The sequence below is a fragment of the Macaca mulatta genome, chromosome 20, assembly GCF_049350105.2.
Source record: "Macaca mulatta isolate MMU2019108-1 chromosome 20, T2T-MMU8v2.0, whole genome shotgun sequence".
In the NCBI taxonomy this organism is placed as follows: Eukaryota; Metazoa; Chordata; class Mammalia; order Primates; family Cercopithecidae; genus Macaca; species Macaca mulatta.
This window is the reverse complement of record NC_133425.1, coordinates 21,958,905-21,978,815: the sequence shown is the minus strand read 5'-3', so window position 1 is coordinate 21,978,815 and position 19,911 is coordinate 21,958,905. Positions and strand designations below refer to the sequence as shown.

At 42.0% G+C, this 19,911-nt stretch overlaps 2 protein-coding genes and 2 non-coding genes across 9 annotated transcripts in view; 1 reads left to right on the top strand and 3 right to left on the bottom strand.

The window, feature by feature from the left end:
• Positions 1-925: 925 nt before the first annotated feature.
• METTL9 (methyltransferase 9, His-X-His N1(pi)-histidine) overlaps positions 926-19,911 on the bottom strand; it is a 53,808-nt gene continuing 34,822 nt past the window's right edge. For 2 of the 5 annotated variants that reach the window (XM_077986520.1, XM_015125785.3), the window contains exon 5: positions 926-3,164. In XM_077986520.1, the coding sequence (XP_077842646.1) occupies positions 2,959-3,164 (206 nt within the window). In that variant the 3' untranslated portion in view covers positions 926-2,958. Of the gene's footprint in view, positions 3,165-5,647; positions 5,745-14,671; positions 14,721-19,911 lie in introns of those variants that run through there. The other 3 variants (XM_077986521.1, XM_015125786.3, XM_077986519.1) reach the window with 2 other exon arrangements.
• On the top strand, positions 5,799-19,647 carry IGSF6 (immunoglobulin superfamily member 6). 2 transcript variants are annotated; one of them, XM_001093144.5, is made up of 6 exons: positions 5,799-5,875; positions 10,769-11,128; positions 13,886-13,992; positions 14,706-14,756; positions 15,150-15,230; positions 18,286-19,647. In XM_001093144.5, exons 1-6 carry the CDS (start codon positions 5,809-5,811, stop codon positions 18,343-18,345), a joined length of 726 nt encoding a protein of 241 aa, XP_001093144.2. In that variant the 5' UTR covers positions 5,799-5,808; the 3' UTR covers positions 18,346-19,647. The 2 variants fall into 2 exon arrangements, with proteins under 2 accessions (XP_001093144.2, XP_028697064.2); XM_028841231.2 differs by having other exon boundaries at positions 14,684-14,756.
• LOC114674551 (U6 spliceosomal RNA) lies at positions 17,452-17,558 on the bottom strand. The gene has a single exon (XR_003725697.2). It is a non-coding gene; the product is annotated as a U6 spliceosomal RNA (small nuclear RNA).
• Positions 17,692-17,798, bottom strand: LOC114674549 (U6 spliceosomal RNA). The gene has a single exon (XR_003725695.1). It is a non-coding gene; the product is annotated as a U6 spliceosomal RNA (small nuclear RNA).

Sequence of the window (19,911 nt, the reverse complement as noted above, 5' to 3'; positions counted from 1 at the left end):
AGGGACAGAAAGTAGAATGAGAGTTGCCAGAGGATGGGGTGGAGAGAATGGAGAGTTCTTGTTTATGAACACAGTTTCGGTTTTGCAAGATAAAGGGAGTGCAAGGCCAGGGGCAGTGACTCACACCTGTAGTCCCAACACTTTGGGAGGCCAAGGTAGAAGGATCACTTGAGGCCAGGAGTTTAAGATCAGCCTAGGCAACATAGTGCTGATTTGTTTCAAGTTACTTATGAGCCCAGTTTTGTGCTCAGTGCACTCCTAGACAGTACAACTCAGTCCAGGCTGCCCTGATTCCATGCACTATCTTCCAGCCAGTGGAAGCACTGGATATAAGGTAACTGGGGGGTGCTTAAGCATCTGCACTAACATGGTAGGCCACTGTAGCCACTGGCAGCCCATGATACTCTACTGTCATTGCTAGAGAAAAAGGATCATGGAACACCTCTATCAGTAACCAAATAGTGGGAAGCAATTAATGAAAACATCTTGCTTCATTAATACTGTAATTAACATACTCAGTATAGCCTATTAATACTATACTCAGAACCAAGGGAAAACAAAGCTTTGCTCAGGAAGACTTGAAACATCTACATTTTATTTTCCAACCCGACTTTTTTTCTGTTAAAAGCCAACCATGTAAAAACTGACGACAGGTCACACTGGATGGCAGAAAATACAGTATTGCTTTTAACTACTCTATACAAGCGATAAATGACTAAGGGCATTGTACCTCCTTTCCTCTCTGAGATCAGTGGTCTGAGCACTTTAGGAGCTTAAAATGCAGGTGCAGGGAGCTAGGAATCACAGGTGTAGCTTGCATTTCAACCTTTAAGGTCAATTGGTTAGCTTGCTTTGACCACAAATAAAGCTCTTCTTAATTTCTCTAGTAGAGTCTTAACTTGATATGAAGCACTTACACGAGGAATGGTGCAGACAAGGCAGCTTTATTGTACTTTGTGGGGAGAAAAACATGATTCCATTTAGGGGGAAAAAAGCCATTGACACTCAGTAAGCAACACTGCCATCTAGTGGAATGGTGACACACCACCAAGAATTTCAAGACCCGATACGAAATGTGAGTGCATTTGGTTTCAATTTTCACCATAAAACAGCACTTTTAATAAGCTGGTTTTCAGAGAAACTACTGATTTTTTTTGAGAAACTACTTTTATCTTTAAAATGCATAAATGTATGTGTTTTCTCTGTTTTGGGGGGTGGTTAAGAATGAGTTGTATTTTTCTTATTAGAACATAAAATTCTCACCTTGAAAGTTAGAAAACACTGGGGCAACCCGCCTCTTTGAACATCCATCACTTCTGCTTGACAGTCTAACAGCAACCCCTGATTTTGACAGACAGTTTATAAAGAAGCAAAACTCAGCTGTACAAGAACGACATTAAGTTTTCTCATTTCTTCTTTCTATTTTTACAATCTATGGTGCTAAGTATTTGTACTTCACTTATTTGAATTCCTGGAAAAAAATCATTAGAACACACCAATAACAATTTTGCATAAATCACATAACCCAACTCTTAGTATGACTGCACAGTAACAGTGGAAGATATTGGTGTGAGGATGTGGGAATGCAGTTCTTAATGAATAATAAAGTAATTCTTCAGGTTTTAATTCGCCTTTATACCCAGGTGTTGGAGTGACTGTGTTGATCTGATGACTTCTATGAACATATAAATGAGAATACTTAATGAAACACCTGGATGAAAAAAGAAATAAACTTGTGAGAATAACATATTGTTAATAACCACAATCTCATATCGACATTTCTGTTATTACTGAGATTTCAGATTCTGGGTTAAGTGCTCTGCTCTTTGGAATATCCACAATGGTTATTGATCTTGCTAATGGGTTCCTTATTGCAGCGTTTCTGGGTTTATGGTTGGAGGCACTCACGGATTCCAGAATGCATGAGTCTGACACGGTCTTCATCAAACCATATTCTTGGCAAATAATAAACTCCTTTAAGGATTTCAGGGAAGAGCCAAGCTCTGGGAGAGAGGTATACAAGTGTAGAGTAAGAAGTTGAATTAAAACATTTTTAGTTGCATTTTGTCAGTAGACAAAACTGAATGTTTCAATTCTGAGAACCTGAGATTGTCCAGAAAAAAACAAAAGTTCAGTGTGTGGGACATGAGCAATGAAAAGTCAGAACCAGGTTATTTTGCATTTTCACAGCAGCATTAACTGGGGAGTGGAGGTGGTCCCTGAAGTTCTATATCTGAATGAGGCTGGGTTTTTGTTTTTGTTTTTGTTTTTTTTACTGCCTCAGTGTTCACTGCAATTTGCAATCATCTCCCCTTCCCCCCAGTCTGAAGCCTTCCTTCCCCGCTATTCAAATTATCTGCGTCATTCACATAATGCTACTATTTGGGTACTCCTGAAGCCAAACCAATAAAAAATGCTAGGGGAGCCTTATATTAATTCAAACATGATGCCAAAGTCATCTCCAAAAAAGTTTATTAGCATGATTAAAAACATTTTCTTGAATAATAACAGAAAGAATTCTAAACATGAAAGAATATCAGCGGCTATACCTTAAAACCAGTATTTGGAATTGGATGGACAGCTTTATTGCCAGTCTTCAAAAAACAATCCATTGATTGGTTCCATGAAGTCGTGACTATTGCTTTGTCTGGGAATGAGTCCCTACTGTAATTAAGTATAAAAAATATCTTCCATCATAATTGGAGTGTGACCTGCGTTGGAGAGTGGCTCTGAGTAAAGAGTTGATAAAAATTCACAAAGAGTTGGGTTTTTGTCTTTTAAAAACATTCCTTTACACACTACAAAGAAATAATTAGTATTTTGGCTTTTTAAATTCCTACATGATATTTAGAATGGCGGTCCCCAAGGGTCCTCCCTTCACATAATTGTGAACACAGACCCTCTTCCAAGGGCACATCCCAGAGGATGTGGACTCTGAAGACTTCGACCTCCACGTGTTTATACTGGTTTGAGAACAAAGACAGCGTCATCCAGAACGTAGTAGTCATTATACATGTCGCCTTCACACAGGTATGGCAGTCTGGTGAAAGCTTCGATAACAAAACCGGCTTTTCTGAAAACTTCAGGCAGACTATTCACTTGTTCTTCCCAGTTCTGTCCCTTGATTTCCAAAATTTCTGATGGTTTCTCCCACTTGCCACCTACTAATACAAATAAAAACATTCAGTTAAATTCTTGAACAAACAAGTGATTTAAAGAGGGAAGCAGGGAGGAGCCATATCCACCAAGGACTTGGTATGTTCCAGGCCTGAGGGCTTCATGAGTTACCTCTTTCATACTTCCCAGGTACTCTTTGAGACAGGTGGGCACAGAGATAAAAAGAATAGACTCAGAAGGGCTGAAGAACTTGCCCACACTTGCAAGGTTAATGAGTGTCAGCACAGAAACGTAAGCCCAGGTTTGTCTGGATCCAAGGCCCACACTGTTATCTTCTCTGACAGTTTTGGGTAGTATCTGCCAGTAGACTGACTGGGGGGTGTAATGGTTAATGGGTTTAGAAAACTGGTTATTAAATGCTGGAATACTGCAACTGAGAGTAACATGTAATATTTGAAAGACAGTTTTGGACAAATGCAAGAAAATACCACTGGTGTAGTAAACTTAGGCAACTTATTACCCAAAGAGATTTATTAGGCTGAAAATAAAAACAGCTCATGAAGGATTTTAATTTATAAAAACAGATCATCACGGAGTTTTTCAAGGGAAACTGACTCATTCCTTGCCTTTTCAGAACAATTTTATTAACATTAAGCTCCAGGACCAGAAAGAGGTGGAACAGTAGGACGGATACACTGTCCGGCATTTCTTCGACTAGAGATGAAGCCTCTATCAGTCATTTCCAAACATGAGCAGAAGATGCCTGGGGGACGAGGGAACTAGGGAAGGTCCTCAAATTCACATACAAACCTGGCACTGACTATAGACACACACAGAGATGGTAGTATATTTAACTTTGGGGGTACTTTTTAGGTACTATGGTGATACAAAAACTACATACATCTGTTGAAATGTTAAAACCAGATTGAGGCTAGGCGTGGTGGCTCACACCTGTAATCCCAGCACTTTGGGAAGCCAAGGCGGGTGGATCACGAGGTCAGAAGATCAATACCATCCTGGCTAACACGGTGAAACCCCGTTTCTACTAAAAAAAAATACAAAAAAAACAGCCAGGCGTAGCGGCATGCACCTGTAGTCCCAGCTACTTGGGAGGCTGAGGCAGAAGAACGGTGTGAACCTGGGAGGTGGAGCTTGTAGTGAGCGAAGATCATGCCACTGCACTCCAGCCTGGGTGACAGAATGAGACTCCATCTCCAAAAAAAAAAAAAAAACCAGATTGCGAATAACTTTCTGTCTTTCTGTTAATGAGAAAATATATCATGAGCAGATGCCAAGGGCAGACATCATATCATGGTGGAGAGATTTTTCATAATTTTCAGTGGTGCAGATGACACTCTTCCCATGTCTGGGGAATTGCCTGCCCAGAGTCTGGGAGAGAGGCAAGGCCTGGGAGCCACTTTCCTGGCCTGCCGTGCAGCTGAGGCACTGGCATGCAGCCTGAGCCAGGCACACTTGCCCACGCCCTGGAATGGAGAGCCAGTGACCCAGAGCAGTGGGGATGTGAGCTTCTCCTTCTCTGGGGGTGGAGTAACGGCAGTGAGACCAAGAGGCCGGGGCAATGGTTGAGGGATGCTGACGAAAGGGCTGATGGCACCTAGTGTTTGGCAGTGGCAGCAGCATCCTCTTCAGACCTGTTTACGGTGTGATTTGAGGCATTCTTCCTGGCTGTGGATCCCATACAAGATTAACCACCCCTCCCAGTGACTCTAGGAGCTACCTTCAAATGCTTGCATAAATTTCCTTTTGTTTAAGTCAGCCTGAGTCTGTTTCTGCAGCCTTACAAAGAAGACCCTTACTGAATCACTACTAAGCACTGGGGTAGAGGACACGGAGGACAGAGGACCCACGTATTTGTTTCTCAACATATTAAAAGGGGGCCTTTGGGCCAGGCACAGTGGCTCACACCTGTAATCCTAACACTTTGGGAGGCGAAGGCAGGGGAATTGCTTGAGGCCAGGACTAGCCTAGACAACACAGAATCTACAAAAAAATAAAAATTGGCCAGGGGTGGTGGTGCACACCTGTAGTCCCAGCTACTCAGGAAGCTGAGGCTGCAATGAGCTGAATCTTGCCACTGCACTCCCACCTGGGTGATAGAGACCCTGTCTCAAAAAAAGGGGGGAAGGCAGGTGTCTTTGGATTCAAAACTGGAGTACAAAAAGTTAATAATAGACAATTTACTTCTTCACTGCATTAGAATGTGTTGTTTACTAACTTTTCTCTTGTCTCTACACAAAGCCACTTCTCCTTCTGCTGTGTCTTTGTTCCCAGCAGTTACTGGCCCAGAGTGGCACCCACAGCAGATACCCTGGACGGTGACTGAACTGTTCTGAAAAATCCAAGTATGAATTATCTGTCAAACAATACTCCTTCTTCCTGGGAATATGTGCTACGTGTAAATCAAAATCTCACCCAAAAACATCTAACACCTATGAGGACTGTAAAATCCATGAAAAAAAAAATGATATGCACATTTCTAAATGTGCTCCAGGCCAAAATCTCAACGTTAAATGGTGAAGCTGAGTTATATACCATCCTTGCACAATTTCAAAAAGTTCCTGATTATGGTTCCTTCATAAGAGGTTCCTCTCTTCAGCTCTTCCCTTCTGAAAAAAGAAAGCCAACTTTCCTTTCAAATACACACCCCAGCCCGCCCCGGCACACACAGAAATGGGGACTGTGAGCAGAAGCAACATCGCGCGCCATCTGCAAACCAACCTCATTCTATTTTGTGTCGGTAAGGTTCTTTTTCTTCTCCTCCTTCATTTTATTTAAATCAATTGCTATTTTTCACCTAATGCATTTATATTTTAAGCTCCTTCAGATTAATTTTTAAATGTATAACATTATGGAAACTGCCTAAGAGGATAAGTTTCCCTTTTCCCCTGAGAAATAGATAATAAAAAAATAGCTGAGAAAAAGTTTCATATTAACCTTGAAAAGTCTCTTTGCTATTATGCCGCTTTGGAGACAATCAGACCAAACAAAGGGCTGAAAATATTCTTAAAATTGTAGGTACATCAACAATTTATCATACTAACTTGATCTGCACATAGAAAGCAATAAACAATTATTTGCTGAATATTTTCAAAGAACAATTTCTATAAAAGTACTTTTCATTTAAGAAAAAAAACTGCCACGACTCCTTATGTAGAGAATAGCAATCCCATAATATGTTTTTAAAATTCTGCCTACCCGTTTTTTTATCTACAAAAGAGAAAGTATTTCCAATGCATCTAATAATCTCAGATTTGCCCACACAATTTGAATTATAGGGCAGGGAAGGGGGAAAAGTTCTTAAAATTAATTTTTTCTCATCTGTGAAGAAATACATCAAAATGTTAATGGGAGTTATTTCAGGCAAAAGGACTATGGGTGACTTTTTGCTTCTACTTTTAATAATCTGTTTTTTGCTAATAAGTATATATTACTTTCATAGACTTTTAATTAGCATTATTTTAAAGAAGAATTATTGTCTTTTAGAGATATATTCTGAAAGACATGCAGATAAAATGGATGGAATTTGCTCTAAAATAATATGGGAGTGAGGGAGTAGGTGGGAGGAGAAAAGAAACAAGATTGGGTCAAAGCCATGTGATGGCAGGGGGCTGACTGTACTACTTTGCTACTTTGATATGTTAGAAATTTGAAATCTAATATCATAAACAAAGCTTTGGGCCGGGCGTGGTGGTTCACGCCTGTTTGGGGGCCAAGGTGGGAGGATCGCTTGAGCCCAGGAGTTCAAGACCAGCATGAACAACATAACGAGACCCCCATTTCTACACAATAAAAAAAATAGCTGGGTGTGATGGCATGCACCTGCAGCCCCACCTACTTGGGAGGCTGAGGCAGGAGGATCACTTGAGCCCAGGAGTTTGAGGCTACAGGGAGCTGTGATCATGTCACTGCACTCCAGCCTGGGCAACATGGCAAGACATTTACTTAGTTCTTACTTACTAGATAGACAGCTTTGTTTAAATGTCAAGAATTAGTTCTCTACTTACTTTCAATATGGTTTGTTTGTTTGTTTTGAGACGGAGCCTCACGCTGTCGCCCAGGCTGGAGTGCAGTGGTGCGATCTTGGCTCACTGCAAGCTCCGCCTCCCAGGTTCACGCCATTCTCCTGCCTCAGCCTCCCAAGTAGCTGAGACTACAGGCGCCCGCTGCCACACCCGGCTAAGTTTTTATATTTTTAGTAGAGACAGGGTTTCACCATGTTAGCCAGGATGGTCTCAATCTCCTGACCTCATGATCCGCCCACCTCGGCCTCCCAAAGTGCTGGGATTACAGGCGTGAGCCACCATGTCCAGCCTCAATATGGTTTTTTTAAATAATAATAATAATCTTTTTATTCCCTCCACAGAGGAAATAAATTTTCAACCTTTTCATTGGATACTGTTTTTAAAAAACAATTCCTAGAATATGAGGCTTCTTAAAAGAAATTGTTCACAGAAGCAGGCTGTGGTGTGACATATCCAAACTTCTCTTTTTTGTTAATAGGTTGCCTAACTGGTAGGGGGAGGGAACCACAGTTTCATCACAAGTCCCCGCTCACATAGGATATCATTACAATTGGTTTTCTCCCACACTCAGACTAATTGGGAAGAAGGTGGAAATAAGTAGAGATATGAAATTCCAAAGTTACAATTACCTGTTTTTATCCTATATTACTAGTTTTTAAAGAAAAGTGTTAAAAGTCAGCTACCCGCCCCCCACACCAACCCTTTTTTTTTTTTTTTTTTTTTTTTTTTTGAGACAAGAGTCTCCCTCTTTCACCCAGGCTGGAGTGCAGTGGCACAATCTTGGCTCACTGCAACCTCTGACTCCCACATTCAAGCGATTCTTCTGCTTCAGCCTCCCAAGTAGCTGGGATTACAGGCATCCACCATCACACCTGGCTAACTTTTTGTATTTTTAATAAAGACAGGGTTTTACCATGTTGGCCAGGCTAGTCTCGAACTCCTGACCTCAGGTGATCTGCCCACCTCGGCATCCCAAAGCGCTAGGATTACAGGCGTGAGCCACCACGCCCAGCCTCTATTCCTTTTATAGAGACAGGGTCTCACAATGTTGCCTAGGCTGGAGTGCAGTGGTGCCATCACAGCTCACTGCAGCCTGGAATTCCTGGGCTCAATCAGCTTCCCATCACAGCCTCCTGAGTAGCGGTGACTAATGGCCACACCACCACACCTGGCTCTTTAGCTTCCCTTTTAGAAACACTACCTGATTTGGAAGGCTGAGGCAAGTGGATTGCTTGAGCCCAGGAGTGTAAGACCAGGCTGGCCAACATCACAAAACCCTGTCTCTACCAAAAATTAAAAAATTAGCCAGGCATGGTGGTGCACACCTGTAGTCTCAGCTACTCCAGAGGCTGCGGTGAGAGGATTGCTTGAGCCCAGGAGACAAAGGCTACAGTAAGCCGAGATCACACCACTGCATTCCAGTTTGGGCGACACAGTGGGACCCTATCTCAAAAATAAAAATGTGTAAATAATGGAATCGTCCACTTTTTAAAAATAATTTTATAAATAAAAATAAAAACATTATCTGAAAGATAACTTGAGACTGAGACAGTGATTAACCTTGCTAAGTTTTGGCAGACCCAATTCCATTTTAAATTTCCACTCAGAATATACTATAAAATGTTTCACTGTACTTGTAAGGTGCTTGAGTTTGCGCAGGAGACATGAGGTTGTATTTATCAGACTTAGAGGGGATCCAATCCCCTTGGCTGGAGATGGAGCTGAGCTGGGCCTCCCGCAGACACGAGGCTCTGAGAAGCTTGCAGGCCTCCTCCAGATGACTGCACCCTCTTGTCTGGTTTGCATTTATCAGGTCACCACAGAGCTCCCAGCTCATCTCACATTGCACAAATACTAAAATATAACATGATGAGAAGAAAGCCAGGCACAGTGGCTCACACTTGTAATCCCAGCACTTTGGAAGGCCGAGGCAAGTGGGTCGCTTGAGTTTAGAGGTTCAAGACCAGCCTGGGCAACAAGGCGAGACCTGTCTCTACAAAAAATACAAAAATTAGCTGGGCACAGTGCTGCATGCCTGTAGTCCCAGCTACTTTTGAGAAGCTAAGGCAGGAGGTCAGGGTTGCAGTGAGTCATGATTGCGCCACTGCACTCCAGTCTGGGAGACAGAGACTCTGTCTAAAAAACAAAAACAAAAACAAAAACATATGGTGAGAAGAGACCATATGCTGCTGTTATGAATGGGGATCCATAAGAGAAACGATAAGAGAAAAAACGCCCCTGTCTGAAAAGTAAGCATCAGTCCACCTGGATGACTTGTCAATTTCATTTACAGTAGCAAAGGACAAACTCACACAAATAGGACCATTTGGGAACATATGACCAGGCGGAAGTCAGACCAAAAACTTGACAAATTCCAATTTGTCTCAACCAATACTATTTTACCTATGGCCTCCCCTGCCGCAAGAAGGGTTTAGGGTGGGTCTTTCCATTTGTGCACTCCAGTGGCTTTCCAGCTTCACATGCCCGGGATATGAAGGCCAAGGTGGGGGACTCAATCCTCGTAACTTGGAAGAGCACCACATGGTGGACAGTGCACTGGACTGGGTGACTCATCCCAGCTCTGTGAACACCTCGTGGATAGACATCCACAACCATCTCTCAAACAGCCATCTGACACTGTGGAAACAGTAGCAGTGGCGGCTGCAGCAGCCATCGCTCCCTTGTATTTAATACTTACTATAGCTTAGGCAGGTAAACACTTCCTAGGCATCGTCTTGAATGTCACACTAACTGCATGAGGTCAACAACACTATCCTCATTTGCTAATGAGGAAATTGAGATCCTGAGATTATAATGCTGGGAACAGGCAGAGCTAGGATCTGAACTCAAGTCTGTGCCCTTTATCACAATCCTGTTAATTAAATAAGATAAATGCTACAAGGGCCTACAATGCAGCACACACGCCAGGAAGAAACCAAATCTGCTTAGCTATGGCCTGGCGAGCTCATTTGGTCCCTGCTCAGTAATCAAAGACATGGTAGGCTAAGCCAGGGCTGCATTTCCACAGGTGTACATCTTGCCTTTTATCATGTTTCCCAAAGGGACATGAGGCTCACAAAGGAACAATTGTGAATGGCCATGAATTCCTGGCGATCTCAACTCCCACAAAGCACAAACATCGCTGCTGTTCATAGGCTCCATCAGCGACAGCAGCGTTTGTCTGGGGACACAGGTTACCACACTGAGCACAGCACTCTGGGGAGGCCAGGGTGTGGACAAGAAGGTGGGCTGGGAGATTAAGTGACTGGATCGAAGGAAAGCTTGTAAGGAGCAAGAGTCACAGACAGACCCCAAACTTCTGACTCCAATACAGTGCCACCTCTGTGCAGGGCTCTGTTCCCCTGAAGCCTCTCTAGGGCTGGCCTCAAGTCAACAGACATCATGTGACCCAGCAAGTCAAGGTCAAAAAACAGGAGTTGGGACAAGTGAGGACCACTGGTGTCTGTTTTTAGTCTTATTTATATTGGAATTAAGGTAAGAAAAATAACAGAATGGCTGGGTTTCCTAACTCAAAAATATAAGTAAAATAAAAGCGCAGACAGTGAGGTGACAGGCCCATTAACCCACTCATCTGCTTCCTCCCGCAGGTGCTGTGGGCGCCTGTACTGTCTCTGTCACACAACCATGGTACCTAGAAGTGGACTACACTCACGAGGCCGTCACCATAAAGTGTACCTTCTCCGCAACCGGATGCCCTTCTGAGCAACCAACACGCCTGTGGTTTCGCTACGGGACTCAACAGCCTGAGAACCTGTGCTTGGACGGGTGCAAAAGCGAGGCAGACAAGTTCACAGTGAGGGAAGCCTTCATGGAAAACCAAGTTTCCCTCACTGTAAACAGAGTGACTGCAAACGACAGTGCAATTTACTTCTGTGGAATAGCATTCCCCAGTGTGCCGGAAGCGAGAGCTAAGCAGACGGGAGGAGGGACCACACTGGTGGTAAGAGGTCAGTCAGCGAGGCTTTATTTCAGTGCATCACTGCATCTTGTTCAGGCCTGTAAAACCATTACCTCACTCACAAGCAGAAATCAGGAGATAAATTTGCTATGTTAATACCCTAGCCAGTGAAGGGTGTGATCTGAGCACAAGTCACCATGAGGTTAGGACTAAAGAACTACTCCAACTGGCTGGGTGTGGTGGTTCACACCTGTAATCCCAGCACTTTGGGAGGCTGAGGCAGGCAAAATCACTTGAGGTCGGGAGTTCAAGACCAGCCTAGTCAACATGGTAAAACCCCATCTCTACTCAAAATACAGAACTTAGCTGAGTGTGGTGGCATGCACCTGTAGTCCCAGCTACTTGGGAGGCCGAGGCAGGAGAATTGCTTGTAACCCAGGAGGCGAAGGCTGCAGTGAGCCGAGATCACACTACTGCACTCCAGCCTGGGCGACAGAGCAAGACTCTGTCTCAGAAAAACAAAACCAAAGAACTACTCCAATCTATCTCGAACATCCACGAACACAAGTCAGTGATTTGCTGGGTGCTCTATTCTCTCTCCATAGTGGCAGCTAACCAGCCATGTTCATCCCTTTTGTATATCACAGTGACTTAGCATAAAGTACCATGTGCAAAGGGAAGCTTGTGGTGAGTAACTATCAGCTTTCTCAGGAACTAGTCTGGTAATGCACCACCTAGAACAAAGCACTAGAGAAGTGTAGAAGATCAATAAATTGGACCCAGAGAAACTATGCAACATGGAAAAGAAGCACAGATTGGGAGGGAAGCTACTAAGGGATCCCTGACCCTTCCCATTCCGCCTGGTCATCAGTGAACGGAAAGTGATGACTCTCACTTCCTGAGATTTGATAAAACCCATGACAATTCCTCACCCGAGCAAGGCCATCAAACACAGCTAAATCCTATCAGTAATTTCACCAAGTCATTCCCTTGAGTAGACTGAGATTAAGAAATTTCCAAGAAAAAAAAAAAAAAAAAAAAGGGAATTTCAGAGAAAAAAGCTTTACATGATTCTGAAAGAAAAAAGAGAACAGCAGCAATTCCTCACCTTATTGGGGTCTCTTCCCGTAGGAAGTACCCTGGTACGATGAGCACTGAGATTGTTAAAACATGAACTCAAAATCGACCAGCCCTTTGATTTCAAAGTAGGACTCTGAGGAAGGGGGATCATCCAGTATTATAATCCCTGCTTTTAAACTACTAGGGTTCTAACGGGCTTTTGATATTCAAATGTCATTTAACCTTAGTTTATTCTCAGCTGTCAGCTAAATTATAAACAAGTTAAGGCACCTAAAGCATTTTTAATAGTGCCTGACATATAGCAAATAATAAATGTTAGCTACTGATATGAAAACACACACAGCTTTAGAGATTGGTATGTCTCACTGCATTAGCCTTCTAATAACATGTTAGTCAAAAGGAAAAATGGCTTGTGAAAAGATGAAGATCTCAAAACTGCAAGGCTTATATAAAGTGAAGTGAAAGTGAAAGGCAGAATTGAAAGTGTTAAGGCAGACATGGCAACTTCCTGTCTTTTCTACAGAGCTCTTAATTTAGCACTGAAGCTTTTTTATTTAAGTTATATAGATGTGGTTAATTTGTTAGTTTCACAAATAAAAATGCATGCTGCATAAATTGCATTCACAGGATAAGCATCTGTGGGATTTTTTTTTTTTTTTTTTTTTTAAGACAAGAGTCTTGCTCTGTTGCCCAGGCTGGACTGCAGTGGCATGATCTCAGCTCACTGCAACCAACCTCCACCTTCCAGGTTCAAGTGATTCTCCTGCCTCAACCTCCTGAGTAGCTGGGATTACAGGCATGTGCCACCACGCCCAGCTAATTTTTGTATTTTTAGTAGAGACGGAGTTTCACCATGTTGGCCAGGCTGGTCTCAAACTCCTGACCTCAAGTGATCTGCCCGCCTCAGCCTCCCAAAGTGCTGGGATTACAGGCATGAGCAATCATGCCCAGCCTCTTCTATGGGATATTTAGTTGGAAAGTACAGGCTATTCAGACATTAAGTACAAATCTAATTGTATTTTGTACTCCAAATAGTCAGGTAATTGGAGACATGGCATGTTACTTAATCCCCTACCCAGAGCACAAGACAATTTCTGCAAGGACAGAGAAATTCCGAATGTGAAAATGGGTTCAATAACTCCATTTCCAGAATTTTATCATAAAGAAAAGAAGAGCACATTCGGTAAAAGTGCCTGTCTTTCAAGCACGCAGTGAGCACTGCGCTCCTCAATGTATGGCCTTCCCAGGTTCTTTCACAGATGGACTCTTCAGCTCTGTGTACCAGTTCCAAGGTTATAAATATCATCCTTAACAAATACATGTGAAAATATCTTAACCACATAGGCAGGCTCTTGATGATGCTGGTAAACCATTTCTACCAAAAGAGATTTTAGATGCCCTTGAACAAACTGTCTGGAAATGTTTATCTAACTTTGAATAATCCTTTATCTAAAAAGTGATGCTCAGCAATACGACAAATGGTTGGTTGAATTTTTTTAATTTTTAAAAACAAGTAACATTTTTGGTTTAACATATTTAAAGAACTGATGAACTGGCATTAACTATCACATACTTGAGTACCTTTTGAGGTCTAGTTTATGAATAGGCAAGCAGAGTAAGTTCACGTTTCACCTCTAACATGCTGTGTCAAGGATACCTTATACTCATGTATTTGAAAAAACAGGCTTTAATAGTGACTGTGTTTCTTTCTGTTTTTGTAATTAAGAAATTAAGCTGCTCAGCAAGGAACTGTGGAGCTTCCTGACAGCTCTTGTATCACTGCTCTCTGTCTATGTGACCGGTGTAGGCGTGGCCTTCATGCTCCTCTCCAAAGTAAGTCAAATCTTCTCGCATGCAGTGTCCCTATATCCTTGAATATTATCAAAAGGAAAAATAATTTCCATCTCTCCGCAAGTTACGGGCCTCAGCAAGAGCTCCCTAATTAATGTTTTCCTGTGCATCTGCAGGGAACACCACCTGCAGGGAACACCACCTGCGGAACAGGTCTTTCGAAGAAGGCATCATACATTCTCATCACTGAAATTATTAGCCAGAGGACACAATTTGCAGTGTTTTCTCTTTAAAGCCCAGTAACATGGGATTAAGAAGAGAGCCATCCACTATGCTATCTTTCTGCTGTAGGGGTGAGGTGTGGGCAGGTGGGGGGTAAGATATTACTGTTATCTACGAAAGCTTTAAGAACAGTCTTGAAGAACAAAAATGGGTTGATGAAGAGACTAAAAGCCGCCTTAAAATCTTCAAAAAGGGCTAATGTTATTGAGAAAGAAAACCTTTTGGCTATGCGTATAAGAAGGGAGATATATACCATTATGTTAGGATTACTATAAATCCTACAATCAACATCAGTTTGTTCAATTAGTTTTTAATGGCATAAAAGCATCTTGGAAATGATGTAAAACTTATTAACTCTTATTGTATATCATTTAAATATTAAGTTAGTTTAATCTTATTAGGGCATGTGATACCTGCCGCCATTGTTATGAGTACATACAATGTTTCACAGACTTTCCTTCTCTTCTTGGCAGTCAAAATCCAAACCTCTAAGAAACAAAGAAATAAAAGAAGACTCACAAAAGGTACAGACCAACACTTGCAAAACATTTTTTAAATTGTGGCTGTTTGTAACTATTTCAAAACTGAAATATTTTTAGTTTTTAAATATTTAAATGTTAAGTTTAAACAGAGTATCAAGGTAATTTTCAACCATAGATACTGTTTCCTATTGTTGAGAAACTCAATGACAAAATAATCTCAAGGGGTAAACTGTGACTTAAATTGGACAGTTCTCAACCATAAATTCCATTTAAAGTTCTCAAATACAAAAGAGTTAACGGTAGGCATAGATGTGTTGGGGGAGGCAGTAGTTTTTGAGACCGGTGACAATAAAGCAAGAAAAGTTCTGATGATGTGTAGTTATCATCACTTATATTCCCAAAGGAGAGATTTTTTTTTCTCGTTTGTCTTTATAGAAGAAGAGTGTTCGGCGTATTTTTCAGGAAATTGCTCAAGAACTATACCATAAGAGACATGTGGAAACAAACCAACGATCTGTAAGTGTAAAATGTCAAAAAAAAAAAAAAAAAAGTAAATACAGATATAAAGCATGTTTGAAAAAACTAAGCTGCCAAGGAGCTGTCAATAACCATGTTTTCCTTCAGAAGAGTCTGAAAGAGTTCTTTTTTTTTTTTTTTTTTTTTTTTTTTTGAGACGGAGTCTTGCTCTGTCGCCCAGGCTGGAGTGCAGTGGCCGGATCTCAGATCACTTCAAGCTCCGCCTCCCGGGTTTACGCCATTCTCCTGCCTCAGCCTCCCGAGTAGCTGGGACTACAGGCGCCCGCCATCTCGCCCGGCTAGTTTTTTTTGTATTTTTTTAGTAGAGACGGGGTTTCACCGGGTTACCCAGGATGGTCTCGATCTCCTGACCTCGTGATCCGCCTGTCTCAGCCTCCCAATGAAAGAGAACTTTCACATGAAATGCATTTTTATATAGAACCTGTTTTAATAAATACATAACAAAAGATATCTGATAGAATATTAAATAGCCCCAGGCTGGCTTCTTAGTGACATGGAAACTTTCAGAAACACATTGGACACCAGCAATGTTCTCAATACAGACAATGATGCTTTAAAAGGACGGATTAAAAGCTACTCTGTACGGTATCCTGCATGCAGTGGTGGGCATTCAGTAGATACTGCAAACGTTTGTGGGTCAAATTATGAAAAAAATTACTTATTACTTATAAGGTGAAAATAAATTTACATTAGAAAACATGCAGCTAATGATACTAAAAAATGAGTATTTCTCCAGTGTCTGGAGTTGAACTGAAAAGAAGAATATATCTATACCTATAACACATCCTGAAAGTATTTCTTTCCTTTTTTTTTTTTTCTTTCTGAGACAGAGTCTCACTCTGTCGCCCAGGCTGAAGTGCAGTGGAGCAATCTTGGCTCACTGCAAGCTCCGCCTCCCAGGTTCACGCCATTCCCCTGCCTCAGCCTCCCAAGTGAGTAGTTGGGACTGCAGGCGCCCGCCACTACGCCTGGCTAATTTTTTGTATTTTTTAGTAGAGACAGGGTTTCACCGTGTTAGCTAGGATGGTCTCGATATTCTGACCTCATGATCCGCCCACCTAGGCCTCCCAAAGTGCTGGGATTACAGGCGTGAGCCACTGCGCCAGGTCGAAAGTATTTCTTTAAAGTCTTTTTTTTTTTTCTTTTTTTTTGAAAAAAGTCTCGCTCTGTCGCCCAGGCTGGAGTGCAGTGGCCGGATCTCAGCTCACTGCAAGCTCCGCCTCCCGGGTTCACGCCATTCTCCTGCCTCAGGCTCCTCAGTAGCTGGGACTACAGGCACCCGCCACCTCACCCGGCTATTTTTTGTGCTTTTTAGTAGAGACGGGGTTTCACCGTGTTAGCCAGGATGGTCTCGATCTCCTGACCTCGTGATCCGCCCGTCTCGGCCTCCCAAAGTGCTGGGATTACAGGCTTGAGCCACCGCGCCCGGCTTATATACAGGTTCTACAAACGAAATGTTATCTTAATTCCAGCAGAACAGATACTTTCTTTCCATGATGCATGATGAAATAGCTCAAATAAGCCAAAATGTATACAAAATAAGGTTAATTTATTTTTATTTTTATTTATTTACGGAGTCTAGCTCTGTCTCCCAGGATGGAGTGCAGTGGCGCCATCTCTGCTCACTGTAAGCTCTGCCTTCTGGATTCACGCCATTCTGCTGCCTCAGCCTCCCAAGTAGCTGGGACCACAGGCACCCGCCACCACGCCCGGCTAATTTTTTGTATTTTTAGTAGAGATGGGGTTTCACTGTATTAGCCAGGATGGTCTCGATCTCCTGACCTCGTGATTCCCCCGCCTCCGCCTCCCAAAGTGCTGGGATTACAGGCGTGAGCCACCGCGCCTGGCCTATTTTTATTTATTTTTTAAAATTTATGGAGGCCGGGCGCGGTGGCTCAAGCCTGTAATCCCAGCACTTTGGGAGGCCGAGATGGGCGGATCACGAGGTCAGGAGATCGAGACCATCCTGGCTAACACGGTGAAACCCCGTCTCTACTAAGAAATACAAAAACTAGCTGGGCGAGGTGGCGGGCGCCTGTAGTCCCAGCTACTCGGGAGGCTGAGGCCGGAGAATGGCGTGAACCCGGGAGGCGGAGCTTGCAGTGAGCTGCGATCTGGCCACTGCACTCCAGCCTGGGCGACAGAGCGAGACTCCGCCTCAAAAAATAAATAAACAAATAAATAAATAAATAAATAAATAAAATTTATGGAATGCTTCACAAATTTACATGTCATCTGTGTGCAAGAGCCATGCTAATCTTCTCTGTATCATTCCAATTTTAGTGTATGTGCTGCCAAAGCGAGCACAAAATAAGCTGAACTGATACACTAGTAAAGATATTTTCCTCTTAAACAGCAGCCAAGAGGGCAAATGCATCAGGAGACTGAAATAAGGCGACTTTTTTTAAGTCCAACTTTTACTTTAATTTTTTTCTTTTTAAAAAATATGGAATGCTTCACGAATTTGTGTGTCACCCTTGCCCAGGGGCCATGCTAATCTTCTCTATATTGTTCCAATTTTAGTGTATGTGCTGCCAAAGCAAGCGCTAAAAATCTAACTTTTACAAAGGATTTCTGCCAAGGAAAGAATATCGTCTTAAGTAGTCGTTTCATCCTCCAGTGTATATATGAATACATAAAGATGATAGGTCGTCTAATTACTAAGATGCCATGCTGAGTAATTATAAATCATTTTTCTTTCTGAGGCTGGGACATGTTTTCAACAACAAGGCCAAGGTATGTGGCCTGAAAGCAGTCTTAGAAGTGAGAATTGTAAAGCTCCCAGCCAGGATGTTGACAATAGCATCCAAACAAACAAAAAAAAACAAAACAAAACAAAAAAAACAAAGATTTTTCAGTTCCCACATCCTACTCTATATACGGATGGAGAAATGGTAACCTGGCCTTTAAGATTACTGTATGGGCACTTAGGACCCAGAATCCAAGATGGCCCAATGGTTTGCATGTTCCTTGGCAGGTGGCTTCATTGGTTATATAACCTTAAATATGGCTTTCTATTTATTTATTATTGCAGGAGAAAGACAACACCACTTATGAAAACAGAAGGGTACTTTCCAACTATGAAAGACCATAGAAACGTTTTAATTTTCAATTAAGTCACTGAAAATCCAACTCCAGGAACTATGGCAGTGTTAATGAACATATATCATCAGGTCTTAAAAAAAATAAAGGTAAACAGAAAAGACAACTGGCTACAAAGAAGGATGCCAGAATGTAAGGAAACTATAACTAACAGTCATTATCAAAATACCAAAACCCAACAAAATACAACTGAAAAATACCTTCCAAATTTGCCAAGGAAAAAAAAAATTCTATTTTAAACATGTATCCTGAGTTTGCTTTATTCAACATGAGATGTGTGATGACTGCCATCCTGAAAATCTGAAGCCAAACCATATGCCTCAGTCTTGAGTGGAAGAATCACCTTTATGGTTTGTGGAAGTCTTGGGACAATCAAAATAAGTTGAGAGGGAGCAACGTAACAAAATTTGAGTTAGAGACATTCATTTTGAAAAGCACCTTAGTCAAAGTTTTTCCCTCTGATGTTGTAATGGGGCAATGGGGTAACGCACATTTGCCTGCCAGGGTATGAAACATCATGCTACCAGCAAAAGGAGAATAGAATAGTGGCTACAGTAAGACCATAAAAGCCAAAATACAGAAAATCCAAAGCTGAAGGTTAAACAGAGGAAACTTCAGAACAAATAAGCCACAACTGACTCTAGATGTCAGTGTTGTGCCAAGTAACAGCACCAGGGAAGATGTGGGCAACACATCTACTTTACAAGCATGTTTGTAATACTGATTTTTTTTCTTTTGTTTTTTTTGAGACAAAGTCTCATTCGGTTGCCCAGGCTGGAGTGCAGTGGTGCGATCCGGCTCACTACAACCTCCACCTCCCAGGTTCATGCCATTCTTCTGCCTCAGTTTCCCAAGTAGCTGGGATTACAGGTGCGCGCCACCATGCCCAGCTAATTTTTTTCTTTTTTTTCTTTTTTTTTGTGTGTGTGTATTTTTAGTAGAGATGGGGTTTCGCCATGTTGGCCTGGCTAGTCTCAAACTCCTGACCTCAAATGATCTGCCCGCCTTGGCCTCCCAAAGCTGGGATTACAGGTGTGAGCCACTGCGCCCAGCCTATAATACTGATTTTTAACCAATTTAGGAGGGAAATGTCAGATAGGATTCATGGTACAGCAAGGATATTTATGGAATTCATTACCACTTCACTAAGAAAACATGACATAAATTGTCCTTTGAAAGCTACTTTGGTATAAAAAAATCTAAAGTGCCCATAAGTATGCATTCATTATTAGACACAAATTACAACCTTACAACCTACTGTGTTTATTTCATTAAAGTGTTTCTTTTAAACTGGTATTGCCTAAGGTGTATTCTTTATAAAACTTAGAATTTTAAAATACTTTAAGATTCCTTTGAAAGTGTTTTTGCATTGATGGTTTAAATCAGTGGTATCAAACTTTCCTGATCATATGTGCCCAGAAAAATGGGCAGAGGAAAGGAGGCAGCATGGAACCTCATTTTTTTATGTGTATCAGTGTATATATGTGACTGCACATGTGTATATGTGTGGGGTTACATGTGTTTTGTATACAGTATATGCGTGAATATGTACGTTTGT